The sequence below is a fragment of the Narcine bancroftii genome, chromosome 3 (genome assembly GCF_036971445.1).
Source record: "Narcine bancroftii isolate sNarBan1 chromosome 3, sNarBan1.hap1, whole genome shotgun sequence".
In the NCBI taxonomy this organism is placed as follows: domain Eukaryota; kingdom Metazoa; phylum Chordata; class Chondrichthyes; order Torpediniformes; family Narcinidae; genus Narcine; species Narcine bancroftii.
The window spans coordinates 6,824,191-6,843,453 of NC_091471.1; the positions used below are offsets into that span (position 1 = coordinate 6,824,191).

A 19,263-nucleotide genomic window follows, 5' to 3' on the forward strand; every position below is an offset into this window, starting at 1 on the left:
AGGATTCAAACCCAGGGCGTTGGCGCTATAACAATGTTGCACTAATCACGACACTCACCATGCTGCAATTGTCCAATGCCACCAATTTTAGTGCCATCCAATTATTCTACCTGAATATTCATGACAAACCACAGGGGACCCAACACAGATGCACGTGTCGCACCACAGGTCACAGGCCGTCAGCCTGCGTAACAAACATCCACCACCACTCTCCGACTCCTGGCACCCACAAGCCAATTTTTTAAAAAAAATCCAATTGGCTAGTTCCTGCTGGACCCCATTATCTAATGCTCTGGACCAGCCTACCACATGTCAATGGGAACATTTGGACATGAAATTGAACATGGAAATTTTTCAAGGCAATAATGGCAAGGCCAGAAAGGAATTCATTAGGTAGGTCATTCTAATAACCAGCACAAATAAAATGGGCTAAATAATATCCTATTTCATAACAAGGTTCAATAATTCTATTCCATGAAATACAAACATATGGGCGGTCTGCTTTCTCTCTCGTTGGAGAAATCACAAATTAAAACTCAACCCTACTACCTTTTTGGTTTCATTAATAGATATATTTTTAAAAATCAGAAATGATTCACAACACAAAACTCTCTGTTGCCTTGCAGGTTTCACCTCTTTAGGGCAAAGACTAGGAGAAGGGCAACTCTGACTTCAAATCGCCCAGCCATCAGTAGCTGGAAAGGGCCCCAGCCATGGGCAAATAGCACATGTCAGTCTGGCAGAGGGGCTGGCAGCTGAGACAGAGTGTGGGAAACAGTTTCCCTAGCGGTCTGCAGCAGCAAACTCGGTGGGCGAAGAATCCGTAAGGGCAACAGCCAGTGAGCATGGTCTTGAAACAGACCACTGCGGGGCAATCCCGCATCACTCTGGCTGTCGCACCAGGATGTTGCTGGAGGCGTTACGTTTTAGGGAGATGTTGGATAGGCGAGGTCTTTATTTCCTGGAATGCAGGAGGCTGAGGGGTGATCTTAGAGAGGTTTATAAAATTATGAGGGGCCAGGGATAAAGTGAATGCTCATGGTTTTCTCCCCAGGATAAACAATTCTGGAATAAATGTAACAGCGCCAGCAACACGGTTTCGAACCCAGCGCTGTCTGTGAGGAGTTTGTACGTTCTTCCCGTGTCTGTGTAGGCTTGCTCCGGTTTCTTCCCACCCTTCAAAAATGTACAGGGTTGTTGGTAGGTTAATTGGGGTATTTGGGCAGTACGGGCTCGTGGGTCGGAAGAGCTCATTACCGTGCTGTTTGTCTAATTATAATTTTTTTTTTTAAAAAGAGTGCACAGATTCAAGATGATAGGAGAGAAATTTAAAAGGAATCTGAGTAGCAAATTTTTTTTTCCCCACCCAAAAGGTGGTCCATATCTGGAACAACGATTCTGAAGAAACTCAGCAGGTAACGGTAAAGGTTCTATTATTGTCACGTAGCACTACACTTAGAATGTAACATGCATGAAATTCTTTAACTTTGTGTACCATAAGGAAGACAGAGAGTCATCACCTTGTCCAGCGCCCCTCACAGAAATGAGGTCACACAGCATCCATAGAAAGTAGTCAACATTTTGGGCCTGAGCCCTTCTTCTGAAGGTCAATCATCAGGCAGGTGCCGGAGGAAAAAAGGTGAGGTGAAGGAGGGGAAGGTGAGTTGATTGGAGGGAAGGGCAGGGAGCTCAGAAAGATGGCTCTCTGATAGGAGAAGAAACAGGGTTGAGAAGCTGAAGAAAAGAAGACAGAGATCAGGGAGAGGGAGGTACCAGGGAGGCAGGGCTAATGGAAATTTGATGTCTATAATGGTTCATCTGGTGGAAGACTGCCAAATAGAATACAAGGCGTTGATCCTCCAATTTGCTGGTAGCTTCACATTGGCAGTAACAGAAGCCATGGACAGACATATTGGTGTGGCAATGTGGTTGAGTGTTGGAGGAGACAGAGCGAAGGTGCTCAGCGAAGCCATCGCCCAGTCTGCATCCAGTCTCTGTGATGTAGAGGAGACCACAACAGGAGCACCAGATGCAAAAGTGTTGCTTCACTTGGAAGGTATATTTGGAGCCTCGAATGGTGTGGAGGGAGGAAGTGCAAGTGAGGGAGTGGTCCCTACAGAAAGCAGTGAGGAGAAGGGAGGGGAGGGCTATGGTGGTGGGATCCCATTATAGAAATTGCTACCTAAAGCTCAATGCACTCTGCTGGAGAAACTCAAGAGGGTCAAGCAGTATCAGGAAGAGAAAAAGATAGTCAACATTTTAGCCTGGGACACTTTTTCTAAGCCTGAGGAACAGGCATTTTATGCCTGGGTAAGTCGTAGCCTTCCAGACTGATGCCAAATCCAGCAACCTTCCCAGAATCAGGACTGACTAGTTCGGCTCAAGATCATGAAAACATTTCTTCTCCAGCTCAGTCCCAAATGACCAGCCATGCCCTTCACTCTAGACATCCCATCGAAGTAAATGGCGTCAATCAATATCTGCCTTGTCGATCCTGCATTACGGCCTGGTAAGGAGTATCGATACAGCTGAATGGACAGCCCAGTCCCACAGAGGTAAAACCCTCTCCACCATCGAGAACATCTACAGGGAACGCTGCCGTCGCGGAGCAGCAGCAATTATCAAGGATCCACACCACCCAGCATAAGCTCTGTTCTCTCTGCTACCGTCAGGAAAGAGGTCATGGTGCCACAAGACTCGCACCACCAGGTTCAGGAACAGCTGCTCCCCCTCCACCATCAGACTCCTCCATGACAAACTCAATCAGGGACTCATTTAAAGATTTACTTTGCATATTATCTATTATTGAATACAGTACAGCTCCAATTATCCAAAATTGGATTCTCCAAAATCCTCAGTTATAATTTTTTAAATTTTGGATAAACGAGGATATCTGAAATCCTCATTTATCCAAAATTTTTTCGAAGCAGAACAGTGCAGTGACCTCGGGCTCCCAGTGGAGGCAGGGATCTCAAATTCCCGGCCAGGACTGGGCTCTTGGTGGGGAGGTGCTGGTGATCGGCAGAGGCCAGTATATTTTTTGGTTTGAATTAAACATTATTTTAATGCTTAAAAAGCCTTTCCTTGTTGTTTGTTGTTGTTTAAACACTGTTACAAGTGATTTGCTGTTGCTACTGGGCTGTTTTTAAAAAATGACCGGTTCTCTGAAAAAAACGTTTATTCGAAATGGGCCCGGTCCCGACCATTTTGGATAATCGGAGTTGTGCTGTATTTATTTTCTGTATTGCACAGTTTGATTACATTTCTTTGTTTGTTTACATTTCTCCCTTTTGTATACGCATTTTTCTTGAGTATAGTTTACACTTCCAAAAAGTAGAAATTCTGTCTGGCCTGCAGGAAAAAGAATCCCAGGGTTGTATGTGAGGTCATGTATATACTGATAATAAATCTAAATGTTGAACTTTTCAGAATCATGTCAGATCACTTCTCACTCTCCAAAATTCACTGGCAGAGAGCAGGCATGGGTATGATGGGCCAAATGGCTCCCTTCTGCGTGCTGACACCGTTCTGTGATTCCTCATGAAGACTGTTCCCTCAATTATTCTTCCAAGGTCATCTTTCCTACTAGGAATCAAACTTATAATCTGCATTCAGTTTTCAAATGAAACAAATTCACTGTCTCAACATTAGCCTGGGGAATTCTACGGAACAGACTCGATGGGCCTAGTGGCCTGCTTCTGATTCTTTGTCTTGTGTGATCTTGTGTGTACAGCACAGTAACAGGCACCTCCAGTCCATGAGCCCATGCCACCCAATTGACCTACAACCCCCGCACGTTTTGAAGGGTGGGAGAACACCGGAGCCCCCAGGGAAAACCCACACAGACAGAGGGAGAACATACAAACTCCTTTCAGACAGCGCAGGATTCGAACCCAGGGCCCTGGTGCTTTAACGGCGTTGCGCTAACTGTGCCGCTCTTTCTCTGTGCATTTGATGCTCTGAGACCCCAGATTTATGCAAAATTATGAACTTTCTCAAGGGAAAAATCAAACTTGTCAAAGTCAGAAATAAAATTTGAAAATCCACGGAAACCTGGTCCGCTCACTGGTCTGGGTCCTACTCCCCCACTCACCAGATCCCTCGTCTCCGAGCACATGGCCCCAGCCTCCACATCCGATCTCCGATCCGTCCGGATTGACTAGTTTGCAGTTGGAGCCTGTTCCTGAGATGAGCACAATTCCACCTGTAAGAACATAAACCACAACTGACGGGTGTTTGGTTCTGAAAGCTGGTCAACACGGAGAGGATGTGGTCAGTACGATCGCCCAAGGCAAAAGGGCTTTCATGTGATGTCAGTGAGTTGTGGGGTTCTGCTGTGTGGAAGCAGGCCCTTCGGCCAGGGAGTCTGTGCTGACCATCACTGAACCCTGCCATTAGTACCCAGTCTGGAGCAACATACCACTCTAGCACCCTGACCCTTTCAGTTGCTCCTCAAATTGGCCGAGGAAAAGCAGAAGGACCCAGGAAAAAGATTGGGAGTCAGCCACTCAAGCTCCCCGAGTTCTCCAGTCAGAGCAGTTGCAGCTAAACATTCCTACCCATCCCACATTTTTCTGGACTAAAGGAGAAGCTGCAAAACCAGCTCAGAGTGTTTATAGAAGCAGATTTCTCCCCACTACAGCACTCACCGCACACTAAACCTGACTGATTCCTTGGCTTCTGAAGTGAAGGCTTCTGAAGTGAATTTTCAATGATGAATGTTGTCACCCAAAAAATTTATGAACTTGGCCTTAAATATTCCTAATGTTGAAACATCCATGGCGTTGAAATAACTAATGTTTTATAATGAAACTCTCTCCTCTAGTTCAAGGCTCCCTGCCTGAATGAAATGCCCACTTTGTCTTCACTGAATTCAAAATGAAAGAATCTACTCAGGGTAAAATATGTCCATTGGAATCGAGTTTATGTGTAGAGAATGATCTTGACTGGCCATTCATGGTATTCCATTTCTTGCCAGTTAAATACATAGAACTTGGGCCCTCATTGTTGTGCTAAACCTACATATTCCTAGCAAAAAGATACTAAACTCTTCCCACCTCAAAACTCTCCATTTTCCTTTTGTCCATGTGCTTAAGAATCTCTTAAATGCCCTAATGTTTCAGCCTCCATCACCATCCTGGCAAGGCATTCCAGGCACTCACAAAAAAACACCACTGAGGTCTTCCCTAAACTTTCCTCCCTTCACTTTGTACAGATGTCCTCTAGTGTTTGCTACTCTCGCCCTGGGAAAAAGGCACTGGCTCTCATCCTGTTTATGCCTCTCAATCTTGTAGACCTCTATTAAGTCTCCTCTCATCCTTCTTCACTCCAAAGAGGAACGTCCCAGCTCTGCTAACCTTGCCTCATGAGATACATTTTCCAATCCAGGCAACATCCTGGTGAATCTCCTCTGCACCTTCTCCGTAGCTTCCACATCCTTCCTGTAATGAGGTGACCAAAGCTGAACACAATACAGGTACTCCCTGACTTACGGCCTTAATTAGGACCGAAGGATTGGTCATAATTCGAAATGGATGCGTCTGAATTTTGCCTGGGCGCATGGAGTCTTTCTTATTCCATCTATTTATTAATCATATTATAGGTAAACAATACATGAGGAGAACAGGAGTACAGAATCAAAAAGGGAAAAATATATCACTCTATGACATCATATGACATAACATATTGCATTACATCACAATTAATAAATATGTTCTCATTTCCTCAAACTAAAATCTTCAGAAGAGATTGGACAGCCTATCCTGTGAATTTATTAATAAAATTAATCATCTGGTCTTCACCAACAAAAAGAAATAAAATTAAATATAGCTCAGGAGGGAAAATAATTCTACTAAGTCATGTGGAAATAATTTATAAAAGGTCACCTAGTCTCTTTAAATTTTACAGAACTATCAAATGTATGACTCCTAACTTTCTCTAAACTTAAACATTACATAATTTGAGAGAGCCATTGAGTCAAAATAGGTGGATTAGAATCTTTCAATTTAAATAAGGTAGCTCTTCTAGCCAACAATGTAGAAAAGACAATCATCCCTCTTCTGGAAGTATAATTCCAAAAAGAGCAGTCAGTGGGTTTGGTTGCAAATGAATGTTTAGTATAGCTGACAAAGTCTTAAAAATATCTAGAGAGAAACCACTTCTGATTTACATCTATCATAAATAAGAATAATGTTAGAAAAACTACGGGCCAATTTGTTTTTCAACTTATGAGTCTGAAGTACCGCTTTAAACAGAATCAAAGAATGACGAGCACATATTGAAAAAATAATAACCAATCCAAAGATCTTCTCCCATGATTCCTCTTGAAGATGTAACTGAAGTTCCTCTTCCCAGGCCCTTTATAACTTATTATAAATGTTACCTATTAAACCTTTATGAGAAGGATTCAAATTAAAAAAAAAACATATCAACTAAACCAGTGGGCACAATGTTGGAAAGTTAAGCAGAAAAGTATTCAGAAAATTTCTAATTTGTAAGTATCTAAAAATGTGACTATGGTATATCATATTTATTAGATAGCTGTTCAAAAGATATTGAGCTTCCATCTATAACAAATCTGAAAAAGAAACAATTCCTTTAACCTTCCAAAAAGAGAAGAATTGATCAATTACAGACGGTTAGGAAAAATAATTAGGAGAAATGGTGCTAGTTAAAATAAAAAAATTTCAAGTCAAAGAACTTAAATGGAAATTGAAACCAAATTCATAATATGTGTAAATATTGGATTGAAGGTATGTCTACAAATCTTAGAAAATGTAAAAGGAAGAGCTGGTCCCATTAGAGAGGTGACTGAATACCTCCACATGGATTTCAATTCCAAATCTACCCAAGAAGAGTGTTCAAATTTATCAGAATAGTAGATCCAAAAAATAATGCAACAAATGTAAACTGCCCAATAATAGGATCTGAGATTAGGTCAAGCCAAACCAGCACCTTCCTTTAATTTCTGCAGATGGAACTTACTCAACCTGGGATTCTTTTTTATTCCAAATACAAGATATTTTAGAATCAATATTATCAAAAAAGGGTTTTGAAATAAGAACTGGGACTGCTTGAAATAAATACAAATATTTAGGTAAGATTGTCATCTTGATAGCATTCATACGACCTACTAAAGATAAAGCCAATGGAGATAATTTAGAAAGAGATTGTTTCACATAATAAATCAAAGGAAGAAGGTTAAATTTATATAGATCTTTAAATGTTTTGGTAATTTTAACCCCAAGATTGGTGAAATGGTCTTTAACCACTCTATAATTCTGCCACACTGTTAAGCATTCGACCATTTACCTTGTACTCAGCCTTCTGGTTTGACCGGCATACAGAAATCTCCTTAAAAAAAATCCAATGAGTCTTACCACGATTGGTGGCAGTCGCTATCCCTCCGATGGCATCAGTGGTGATGTAGTAGCTTTCACTCAGGTGTGGGTATCTGTCTTTCAGTTGCTGAACTAGTTTGTCAATAGCTTCCTTCTGTTCTCCACCACTTAAAGACATTCCCTGAGAATGGAGCAAACATTGGAATGGGGTGGAAATTAACAAAATGAACACAGCGCTCTTAAAACTGGTTGAAAATTGTTCCAAATGAGTTCACAAGTGTGGAATTTGGCCACTGACATTAGGACAAGCACCAAAGGTTTGGAAACTGGGATGCCCAGGAATGCAGAAGGTGATAAACCAAGCTCTCATCACAAGGACCAGCTTCCCATTCACTGAAGACATCCACATGAGACACTGCCTCATGGTAGATGATAATATTTCCATCGTCCTGCTTTCATTCCCTACTCAATGCTACCTTCAGGCAGAAGGACCAGAAGCCTGAAGTCCAGCTGCGCCAGGCTCAAGAACAGTTATCAAGCTCTTGAACCTCCCCATATTACAGTGGTTCACCACCCTTTCCCCCCTTCACATACCACCTTAAGTAATCCCACAGAGCTTTGACTTTAAACTTTGAAACAGCAGCACGAAGACTCTTCTCCACATCCTGAAATCTTCTGATTATCCAACTCTCCCCTCCCTACCTATTGCTGCCATGCCTTAAGATGTCTACATCCTAACGATCGGAACGCCCTGCCTTGACCACACCACTTCGGCTCCCCTTCCCCTAACATCTTCCAGAAAAGAATACGTTATTCAACATTTCTGCTGCCAGGGCAGAAGGAATATCTGGTGAAACACAAAAGTCTGCAGACTGTGATTGCAGTAAAAACACAGGTAAAGATAATATTACAGATGGTTTAGGCATGGGCCTTTCTTCAAGGTATGAGAAGAAAGCATGCAGGAGCTTGAATAAAAAGGATGGGAAGAAGGGAAGAATGGGCAGAGGAGAAGTACAGAGGATGTGGATAATAGAAGAGAGAGAAAAAGGTGAGAATTCATTGGAGTAGGGGGGTATTTTTGGCTCTGTGAAAGCAGAGCTGAGGGTAAAGGCTGAGCTAAAGGAAAGGAGACGTAGGGAAAGATGGGTGGGGGAGAGATAACAGAAACCAGATAAATCGATGTTAATGCATCTGGTTGGAGGGTGCCCAGACAGGATAGGAGGTGCTACACCACATCTCAGCCTGCTGTGGTGACCAAAACTGCACACAATATTCCAAGTGTGGTTTCACCAACATCCTGTAGTTACATCATGACCTCCCTACTCCTGTACATGATGCTCTGACCAATGAAAACAAGTGAGCCAAGTGCCTTCCTCATCATTTTCATGGAACTATGCACCTGTAACCCCAAGTCACTGTTCTATAATACCCACCAATGCTCTATAACCATATAACAATTACAGCACAGAAACAGGCCAATTCGGCCCTTCTAGTCCATGCCAAACACCTTCTCCCACCTGGTACCATTGACCTGCACCCAGCCCATAACCTTCCACACCTCTCCTGTCCTTAAATATTAAAATCGAACTTGCATCTACCACTTTGGCCGGAAGCTCATTCCACCCTCTGAGTGAAGAAATTTCCCCTGTTGTTTCTTTAAATTTTTCCCCCTTCAATCTCAATCCATCACCTCTTGTTTGAATCTCCCCCACTTTCAATGGAAAAAGCCTGTCCACATTGACTCTATCTGTCCCCCTCATAATTTTAAATGCCTCTATCAAATCACCCCTCAATCTTCTACGCTCCAGGAAATAAAGTCCCAGCCTGTTCAACCTTTCTCTGTAACTCAAACCCTGAAACCCAGACAACATTCTTGTAAACCTCCTCTGAACTCTCTCTCTTCTGTTTATATCCTTCCTCTAATTCGGCAACTAAAACTGCACACAATCTTCCAAATTTGGCCTCACCAATGCCTTATACAACTTTACCATGACATCCCAATTCCTGTACTCAATACTCTGATTTATGATGGCCAACATACCAAAAGTTTTCTTCACCACCCTATCTACATATCACTCCACTTTCAGGGTTGAAAGCTGTACCAGCATTCCTAAACTCTTTGTTCTACTGCACTCTTCGATTGTCTTCCATTTAACATGTATGGCCTTTACTGATTAGTCCTACCAAAATGTAGCACCTCACATTTATCAGTATTAAACTCCATCTGCCCACTCTTCTGACCAGCCTCTATCCCACTGCAAGCTTTGATCACCTTCTTCACTGTCCATAACAACACCAATCTTTGCATCATCTGCATACTTACTAGTCCAATTTACCACCCTATCATCTAAATCATCAATATATATGACAAACAACAATGGACCCAGTAATGATCCCTGAGGCATTTCACTAGTCACCGGCCACCAATTTGACAAACAATTTTCCACCACTACTCTCTGACATCTCCCATCCAACCATTGCTTAATCCATTTCACAACTTCAGCATTAATATGTGCAAGTCCTTCAACATTCACCGTGCAAGCCCTGCCCTGCCCTGGGTGTACCTTCCAAAGAGCTTCTCTGAGGTAAATACCATCTATCATTCCTTGGCCCACATTTCCAGTTCTTATCAAGAGCAGCTAGACAGTTAGGGTCTGTATTCCTCGGGGTTTAGCAAAATAAAGCATGACCTTATTAAACATTTCAAGATCCTGAGGGGGCTTGACGGTGGATGTTGAGATGTTTTCACTTGTGAGAGAGTTTCAAGCAACAGGATATATATAGATACAAGATATTCCTTAATAGTGTGGAGGAAGAGAAGGATCTTAAGGTCCAGGTCCATAGATCCCTCAAGGTTGCCGCACTGCACAGATTGATTGAGTGTTAAATGAGGCGGATGGTGCTCTGGCCTTCATTAGTCGGGGATTATGTGACAGACTTTGTGGGGGGTGGTGATGATGGTTGGAGGTGGATTCAATGAGAAAGAGAAAGACTGTGAAGTGGCTTAAAAAGAAAAAAAAACATAATAAAACACAATAGAATGATAATATATACAAACCCTTTCATCATCATTCTATTGGTGCTTTATTATGTTGTTTTTTTTTTCTTTTTAAACCACTTCACAGTCTTTCTCTTTCTCACTGAATCTACTGAGGCTCTTGGACTGTACTCGGAGAACAGAAGGATGTGGGGGGATTTCAGAGAGGCATTTCGAATGTTGAAAGGCCTGGACAGAGAAGATGTGACATGGATGTTTCTCATGGTGGGGGATTCGAGGACAAGAGGGCACAACTTCAGGATGAAAGGGCATCAATTTAAAATAGAGTTGTGGAAACATTTCTTTAGTCAGAGGGTCACGAGTCTGTGGAAATTGTTGCCACGGTGGCTGTGGAAGTGAGGCCGTTGGGTGTACTTAAGGCAGAAATTGATAGGTATTTGATTAATCAGGGCATCATGGGTAGAAGGCCGGGGAGTGAAGCTGAGTGGGAGGATGGATCACTTCATGATGAGAAATGGCAGAGCAAACGCAATGGGCCAATTGGCCTATTTCTGCTCCTAGATCTTTTTTTGAAAATTTATTTTGATATTTTGAATCAACATGCGGTCAAAATGAAGAATAATCAAAAAGAAAAACATCAATATCCATAAAATTAACAAAATACAAATATCGATTAGCATGTCAATGTTAAAAGTGAGAAAAAAGTCAACATGTGATGCAATTATTATTAAAAAAGAAAAATTACAACCATACTACAAAAATGCAAATTCAATGTCCACATTGAACCAAAGGGAGAAAAAGAGAATAGAGAGAAAGAAGAACAAAATAAGAGGACCCCCCCCCAACAAACAAGAAGGAAGAAGAAAAAGAAGAGAAAGAATAAAAAATCAGATTTCCAAGTAACCGCTGTGCATTCCTGGGCTCTATTTTGTGAAAAATCTGGCAGCCTTATTTAGAATATAAAGGTACCTCACTGGTGCCACACGATTGCCACTGACTAGCCACTCAACATTTGTAAATATTTTACATTATGGTACTAACATCTCTATACGTTTTACCCTAAGCACCGATGATGGGAATTTTCTTTTTGTTTTCTCTGTTTAATTGGACTTGTATAGAGGGGAGGGAGGTGGAGAGATGGGTTTTTATTTACGTTTAATATTTAACAATCAACAATCATACAAAATACATTTAAAATGATAAATAAAATACGACAGAAAAAGAGCAAGAGGTTTGTACACCAAGCAATGAGGGGATGTGGGCAGAAGACAGGATCAGCTCAAATGAACAATGGAGTCAGGCTCCAAAGATCAAGAGACCACCGGTTGGCAACCTTCTCCCAATGTTCGTATGTACCTAAGGGTTGATCAGAGGTTGGAGAGGGCTGTCATGAGATGGTCCTCTGTTCTGTCTGTTTTCGAGTGCTTTGATTTACCCACCAAGGACTTGAGTGGCGCTTCAGGATCACTCCCAGCCTCCTTCTTGGCTTCCTCCACCATTTGATTGATGGCTGACAAACAGCTGTCCACCCCAACCAGCTGCAGAGAAAGGATTAAACTCAGTGAGACCACATGACCACACAGAACTCCATCTCTGTCTCAACTAGCCATTAATAATGAAAGAGCCTGAGAATAGATTCGTCGTAGGAGGTTATGGACAAGCTAGTGGACTCAGCCCAGTACATCACAGGCAAAACTCTCCGCACCATCGAGAATATGCTACAGTTAGCGTAGCAGTTAGCGCAACACTGTTAGAAACAAAGAAAGTAGGTGCAGGAGACGACCATTTGGCCCTTCAAGCCTACACCGCCATTAATTTTGATCAAGGCTGATCGTCTACTCAGTACCCGCCTTCTCTCTATACCCCCTGATCCCCTTAGCCACGAGCCAAATCTAACTCCCTCTTAAATTTGGGAAGGAACTGGGTTCAACCTCTTCCTGTGGCAAAGAATTCCACAAATACACCACTCAAATACACCACTCTGTGAGAGAAAATATTTTTTCTTACCTCAGACTTAAAGGACTTCCCCTTATTCTTAAATTGTGACCCCTGATTCTGGTCTTTCCCAACATCGGGAACAACCTTCCCGCATCTAGACTGTCCAATCTCTTAAGAATTTTATACGTTTCGATTAGATCCCCTGTGATAGTACAGATTCTATCACCAATGTGTATATGTACAGATTGTAGTGTAGGATGACTGTGATTGGCTGAGAGCATAGCCACACCTCCTGGCAGGCCTTGGTTTGGATCAACAAGTCTTTGGCTCTTTCGACACACTCTATAATTTTATTAACTAAAAAATTTTGAAGGGATGGAGCGTATGCTATGGCTGGAACACCTCGACATTGACCCACAATCAGCTACAGCCTCAAATGACTTTAAGCACTGGGTGAGATGCTTCAAAACATACTTACAGCTCTCTGACCCTGCCGTGATAGAGGACAACCATCGACTACTAATATTGATGACTATGGTGTCCCCGAGAGTCTACCAGAGTATCCAGGATGTGACCACTTACGCTGAAGCCATGAAGGTGCTGAAAGGGCTCTATGTGCGACTGGTGAACAGGGTCTATGCTCAGTACAAACTTGTTACAAGAAGGCAACAGCCTGGTGAGTCCTGTAGAGCTTATATTCAGGCACTAAGGGCAATGGGCAGGGACCGTGCTTGCATAGACAGAACTGCTGCGGAGACCACAGACAATCTCATTTGGGATGCCTATGTGGCCGGGGTTCGATCGAATGAGGTGAGGCAACGCCTGCTAGAGCACGGGGGAGAAAACCTAGAGGACGTCATCCGGATCACAGAGACGATGGATGTGGCGGTCTTAAGTATGGGCGTGTACAATCGGGGCTGGACCCCACACTCTGATGTGAGTAGGATGCCCTCCCTCTACCCTACTAGCCAGTCGGCTGCCGCTATGCTGCCCAATGCAACCCCAAAGTGTTATTTCTGCGGGAAGAACAAGCACAGCAGGTCCCAGTGCCCGATGGGAAAAGCCAGGTGCCAGAAGTGCCTTAAAAACGGCCACTTTGCTATAGTCTGTTGCTCCAAAATGGCCACCGTCAAACACAGTGCCTCGTGTGAAGCCCAATCGCCACCCTCCGATTCAAACACTTCTTCCTCAGAGCTCTCGTCCAATGAGAGCGAGGGGTCCACCGCGCAGCAGCGCCTGATGTCACGGGGCAGACGCCGAGCGCGGAAAGTACAACCTACCCTCGCCGCAATGACGTTCACCCTCTCTCACGAAGCAACGTCCGACCAGGCCCCAGCCCCGACCTCAACGGCTGCCACCGCTGCCAAACAGGAAACCGCCGCTACCAACTGGGGACCCGCCACCACTGAGGCAGCTGACCAGGTACCCGCAGCTGCGGCCGACACTACCGAGCCGGTACCCACCAACACTGTTGACCGGGAACACACTGCCGCGACCGACGCTACTGACCCAGTACACATTGACGCTGCTGACCGGGGACCCAAAGCTGTTGTCCAGGGACCTGCCACCGCCCCACCGCCGACAGCAAGCAGTGACCCCCAACACTTACCATTGGCTGGCCGACATCCCCAGCAGGCTGCAGGCAGTAACACCAACTCCTCGACACTGTCTCCTCAGGCCCAACTGTTTGCGTGACGTCATCACATAGGACTCCACTGTCCCCATTACAAGTCTCTGCATCAGTAACCCTCGAGCAGGACTTCCCCCAACCCCTCACAAAAGCAATGGAACTGATTAAAGTGCATGGACACTATTCCAATTGCTTATTTGACTCGGGGTCAACTGATAGTTTTATCCGCCCAGACCTGGCCCACCTTTGCAGACTGGCTATTCTCTCCACTGCACAGAGAATTTAATTGGCGATCAGATCACACTCGACTGGGGTAAAGGGGTACTGTGTGGCGACCCTGAAAGTCCAGGGCATTACATTCAGACTTCAAACTATTAGTCCTTCCCCAATTTTGCGCTCCTGCACTGCTGGGACTGGATTTTCAGTGCCAGTTCTAAACCGTTTCCCTGCACTTTGGGGGGGCCTCACGCTCCGCTCTCTGTCTGTAACCACTCCACCCCAGAAGCCTCCTGCCAGCGGCAGCCCGAGCCACCCACCCACACGCCCCAGGGCCTTACCTGTAATCTCTCCACCCTCCGAGTTGCTCCGCCAGTGCTTTTCGCAAACCTCACTCCTAGCTGGAAGCCTGTGGCCACTAAAAGCCAGGAATATAGTTATGAGCACAGGAAATTTATCACAAGCAAGGTGCGCAGACTGCTGGACGAGAGGATTATCGAACCTAGCTCGAGTCCCTGGAGGGCCCAGGTGGTGGTTGTTAAAAATGGGGAGAAGCCACGGAAGGTGGTTGACTACAGCCAGATAATCAGCTAGTTAACACTTCTGGATGCATAGCCCCTTCCACGGATCACGGATGTGGTGAATCAGATCACCCAATACCGTGTATTTTCCACCATTGACTTATATTCGGCCTATAATCAGCTCCCGATCTGCCGAGAAGACCGACCTTTCATGGCCTTCGAAGCGAATAGGCGGCTGTATCAATTCCTCAGGGTACCCTTTGGGGTCACAAATGGGGTTGCGGTCTTCCAGCAGGAAATGGACCAGATGGTGGACCAGAAGGGGCTGACTGCTACTTTCCTGTATCTGGACAATGTCACCATCTGCGGCCATGACACAGAGGATTATGATGCCAACCTTGAGAAATTTTTTCAGACTGCAATTCGGCTGCACTTGACCTACAATTTCAACAAGTGTGTCTTCCGGACCACTCGGCTTGCAATTCTGGGTTGTATGGTGGAGAACGGGGTGGTCATGCCAGACCCCGACACCATGCTTCCCCTCATGGACTTGCCCCCCCTCCTCCACACCCAGAAGGTACTCAGACACTGCCTGGGTTTTTTCTCTTACTATGCCCAATGGGTTCCACACTATGCTGACAAGGCACGGCCACTCATCAAGACCAACTCCTTCCCCCTGTCAACCAAAGCCAAAGTGGCCTTCGACCGCATCAAATCGGACATCGCTGCTGAAACGCTGCACGCCATCGACGAGTCCATCCCGTTCCAAGTCGAGAGCGATGCATCCGATTTTCCACTGGCGGCCACTTTGAACCAGGCCGGCCAGTAGCCTTCTTCTCCAGAACCCTCCAGGGACCTGAGAACCGACCCTCCTCTTTCGAGAAGGAGGCCCAGGCCATAGTTGAAGCAGTACGTTGTTGGAGACATTACCTTACTGCCAGGCGCGTTACACTGCTGACCGACCAACGCGCTGTCTCCTTCATGTTTAGCAATACCCAGCAAGTTAAGATCAAGAATGACAAAATCGGCAGGTGGCGAATCGAGTTCTCCACCTTTAATTATGACATACTGTATCGGCCTGGTTCAAAGTGCTCTCCAGGGGTACTTGCGCCAACATACAACTGGACAGGCTGCAGAGACTCCACAAAGAGCTCTGTCATCTTGGGGTCACTAGGTTCACGTACTTTGTCAAAGCTCACAACCTGGACCCAAATCCAAAGGTCTCTCAGATTGATAGGACAGTTAAGAAGGCATCTGGTTTCATTAATCAAGGGATTGAGTTGAGGAGTCATGAGGTAATGTTACAGCTCTATAAAACTCTGGTGGGACCACATTTGGAATACTGTGTTCAGTTGTGAATGCCTCATTACAGGAAGGATGTAGGTGTAGAGATTTAGGAAACCAGCCCGTACCCAATGGTTGGTAGATGGTCCATCTGCCTTGGCCACGATGGTCCCATCTTCAGCAATCAGCACGACATTTGAGCTGGTTCCTCCTCTAGAAGGAGAACAAAAATTAGTTTCTCTGATTTGAGTTGCACAAATGCCATGGGAATCTCCTCCCCCCAGCTCAGCCCCACCCCGGCCCTTCATAAGGCTGCAGTCCCCAACTTCCCTCATTCATCAAGTTCCTCTCCCACCATCCCAGAACCTACTCACCCCTCTCCCTTAAACCCTGGGAGGGGGAGGTGGAAGCACGACAGGGTGTGAGAGGAGGACACAATAGAGGTGGGGGGGGGGGGGGGGACATCAATGGGTGGCATTCTCTCAGTTCTTCTCTCCCTGTCGGTAATGACCCCGCCCCCTTCTCTCCCCGTCGGTTACGGCCCTGCCCCCTTCTCTCCCGTTGGTAATGACCCCGCCCCCTTCTCTCCCCGTCGGTAACGACCCCGCCCCTTCTCTCCCCGTTGGTAACGACCCCGCCCCTTCTCTCCCCGTCGGTAACGACCCCGCCCCCTTCTCTCCCCGCCGGTAACGACCCCGCCCCCTTCTCTCCCCGTCGGTAACGACCCCGACCCCTTCTCTCCCCGTCGGTAACGACCCCGCCCCCTTCTCTCACCGTCGGTAACGACCCTTCCCCCATCTCTCCCCATTGGTAATGACCCCGCCCCCTTCTCTCCCCGTCGGTAATGACCCCGCCCCCCCTCTCACCGTCGGTAACGACCCTGCCCCCATCTCTCCCCATTGGTAATGACCCCGCCTCCTTCTCTCCCCGTCAGTAACGACCCCGCCCCCTTCTCTCCCTGTCGGTAACGACCACGCATCATTCTTTCCCCATCAGTAACGACCCCGCCCCCTTCTCTCCCCGTCGGTAACGACCCCGCCCCCTTCTCTCCCCGTCGGTAATGACCACGCCCCATTCTTTCCCCGTCAGTAACGTCCCCACCCCCCTTCTCTCCCCGTCAGTAATGACCCCACCCCCCTTCTCTCCCCGTCAGTAACGACCCCCGCCAACCCTTCTCTCGTCAGTAATGACCCCACCCCACTTCTCGCCCCGTCAGCAATTTGTGGCCCGAAATGTGAAATTGATAGCACTATCAACACATCTTAGGAACATAGGAAGTAGGAACAGGAGTAGGCCAAAAATGGCCCATCGAGCCTGCTCCGCCATTCAATACGATCATGGCTGATCTAATTTATGACCTAACTCCACCTACCTGCCTTCTCCCCATATCCCCTAATTCCTCTATCATGTAAAAATTTATCTAACCGAATTTTAAATATGTTTAATGAGGCAGCCTCAACCACTTCTCTGGTTAGAGAATTCCAAACATTCACTACTCTCTGGAAAAACGATTTTTCCTCATCTCTGTCCTAAATCTACTCCCACGAATCTTGAGACTGTGTCCTCTCGTTTTAGTTTCCCCGGCCAGCTCAAAAAACCTTCCTACATCTATCCTATCCCTACCCTTCATAATCCTATATGTTTCTATAAGATCTCCTCTCATTCTTCTGAACTCGAGCAAATACAATCCTAGACGATTTAATCTTTCATCATAAGTCAACCCCTTCATCCCAGGGATCAACCTAGTAAACCTCCTCTGGACCGTCTCCAAAGCCAGTATACCCTTCCTCAAATATGGAGACCAGAAGTGGACACAGTACTCCAGGTGCGGTCTCACCAGTACCTTATACAGTTGCAACATGACCTCCCTACTCCTGAATTCAATTCCTCTAGCGATGAAGGCCAAATCTTAATAACCTGCTGCACCTGGAACCTAACGTTTTGCGATTCAAGCACAAGCCCTCCCAAGTCCCTCTGCACAACCGCATGCTGTAGTTTTTCACCCTTTAAATAATATTCAGCTCTTTTATTTTTCTTGCCAAAGTGGATCACCTCACACTTACTAACATTGTACTCCATCTGCCAAACCTTTGCCCACTCATCCAGCTTAACTCTATCCCTCTGCAGACTCTCCACATCCTCATTACAATTTGCTCTTCCACTCAATTTGGTGTCATCCGCAAACTTGGCTGCATCACATTTTGTCCCCTCCTCCAAGTCATCAATGTAAATGATGAACAGTTGTGGGCCTAACACTGACCCCTGCGGCACCCCACTTACCACTCTCTGCCAACCTGAAAAACTCCCATTTATCCCGACTCTCTGCCTCCTGTCAGACAACCAATTTTCAATCCAGGCCAATAGACTTCCCCGGACTCCACTTTGCTGTAACTTACTGATAAGTCTCTTGTGCGGCACCTTATCAAACGCTTTCTGGAAATCCAAATAGACAACATTAACCTGTTCCCCTCTATCCACCGCACCCATTATATCCTCAAAGAATCCTAACAAGTTTGTCAAACAAGATCTTCCCTTTCTAAAACCATGCTGCGTCTGCCTGATTGAACCCTTGCGTTCCAATCGGCGTGTATTTATTTCTCATCTTTAATTATTCCACCATTCCACGCCTGCATTCCTCGCGCGCATGCGCTCTGACCTCCGGTCAGGTTAATAGCTCAACCTCTATCTGCATACATCTCATGCATATTCATTATCATGACATCCCTCCTTTCACCGGAAATAAACTTTATATCTTTATGTGTCTTAACCTTTCAATCTAAGTGTATATCTCGTATGAATATCACCGAACATAATACATTGCTGTGTTTCTTTCAGTTTAAATGCAAACACTTTAACACTATCAATAGCATTTTTCTGCCTTCAAACCGACAAAAGCAACATCAAATTCCTCTTCACAAAATGTAACGTAACCACGTTATAATCAAATGTAATATAATGGCTCAACATTTCTTCTGTAGTTATACTAATGCAATGGTCACCTCATATGCAAAATGTACACGTTTAAAATTATACATTTTTTTTTCATTTAATACCAAATAGTCGACCCAAACAAAAATGCAATTCTTACAGCACTCATACACGTACTTTATGATGTATTTATCAAAATCACTGTCCAAATGTTCCCCTTATCATTCCTCTTCCTGCATCAAAATACTTCTGATTGTTGGTTACTGCTACTGATGGTCCAAAGTCAAACCACGTCAAGTACAAAATAAATGTTGGGCGCACATTTTTCTAATAATGCTAAACACAACAAAACAGCGATGATCCAGGTAATCATAGCACAACTTCGCCAAGGTCTCTTTCTCGGAATTA

General features: G+C 45.2%; 1 protein-coding gene across 3 annotated transcripts in view; it reads right to left on the minus strand.

The window, feature by feature from the left end:
- Positions 1–19,222, minus strand: part of nagk (N-acetylglucosamine kinase) — a 38,800-nt gene extending 19,578 nt beyond the window's left edge. The window contains exons 1-6 of one of the 3 annotated variants that reach the window (XM_069923458.1): positions 19,033–19,222; positions 16,056–16,140; positions 14,464–14,540; positions 11,778–11,876; positions 7,380–7,521; positions 4,094–4,204 (exon numbers count right to left, since the gene is read on the minus strand). In XM_069923458.1, coding sequence (XP_069779559.1) covers positions 4,094–4,204; positions 7,380–7,521; positions 11,778–11,837 — 313 coding nt within the window. In that variant the 5' untranslated portion in view covers positions 11,838–11,876; positions 14,464–14,540; positions 16,056–16,140; positions 19,033–19,222. Of the gene's footprint in view, positions 1–4,093; positions 4,205–7,379; positions 7,522–11,694; positions 11,877–14,463; positions 14,541–16,055; positions 16,141–19,032 lie in introns of those variants that run through there. The other 2 variants (XM_069923459.1, XM_069923460.1) reach the window with 2 other exon arrangements.
- Positions 19,223–19,263: the final 41 nt, after the last annotated feature.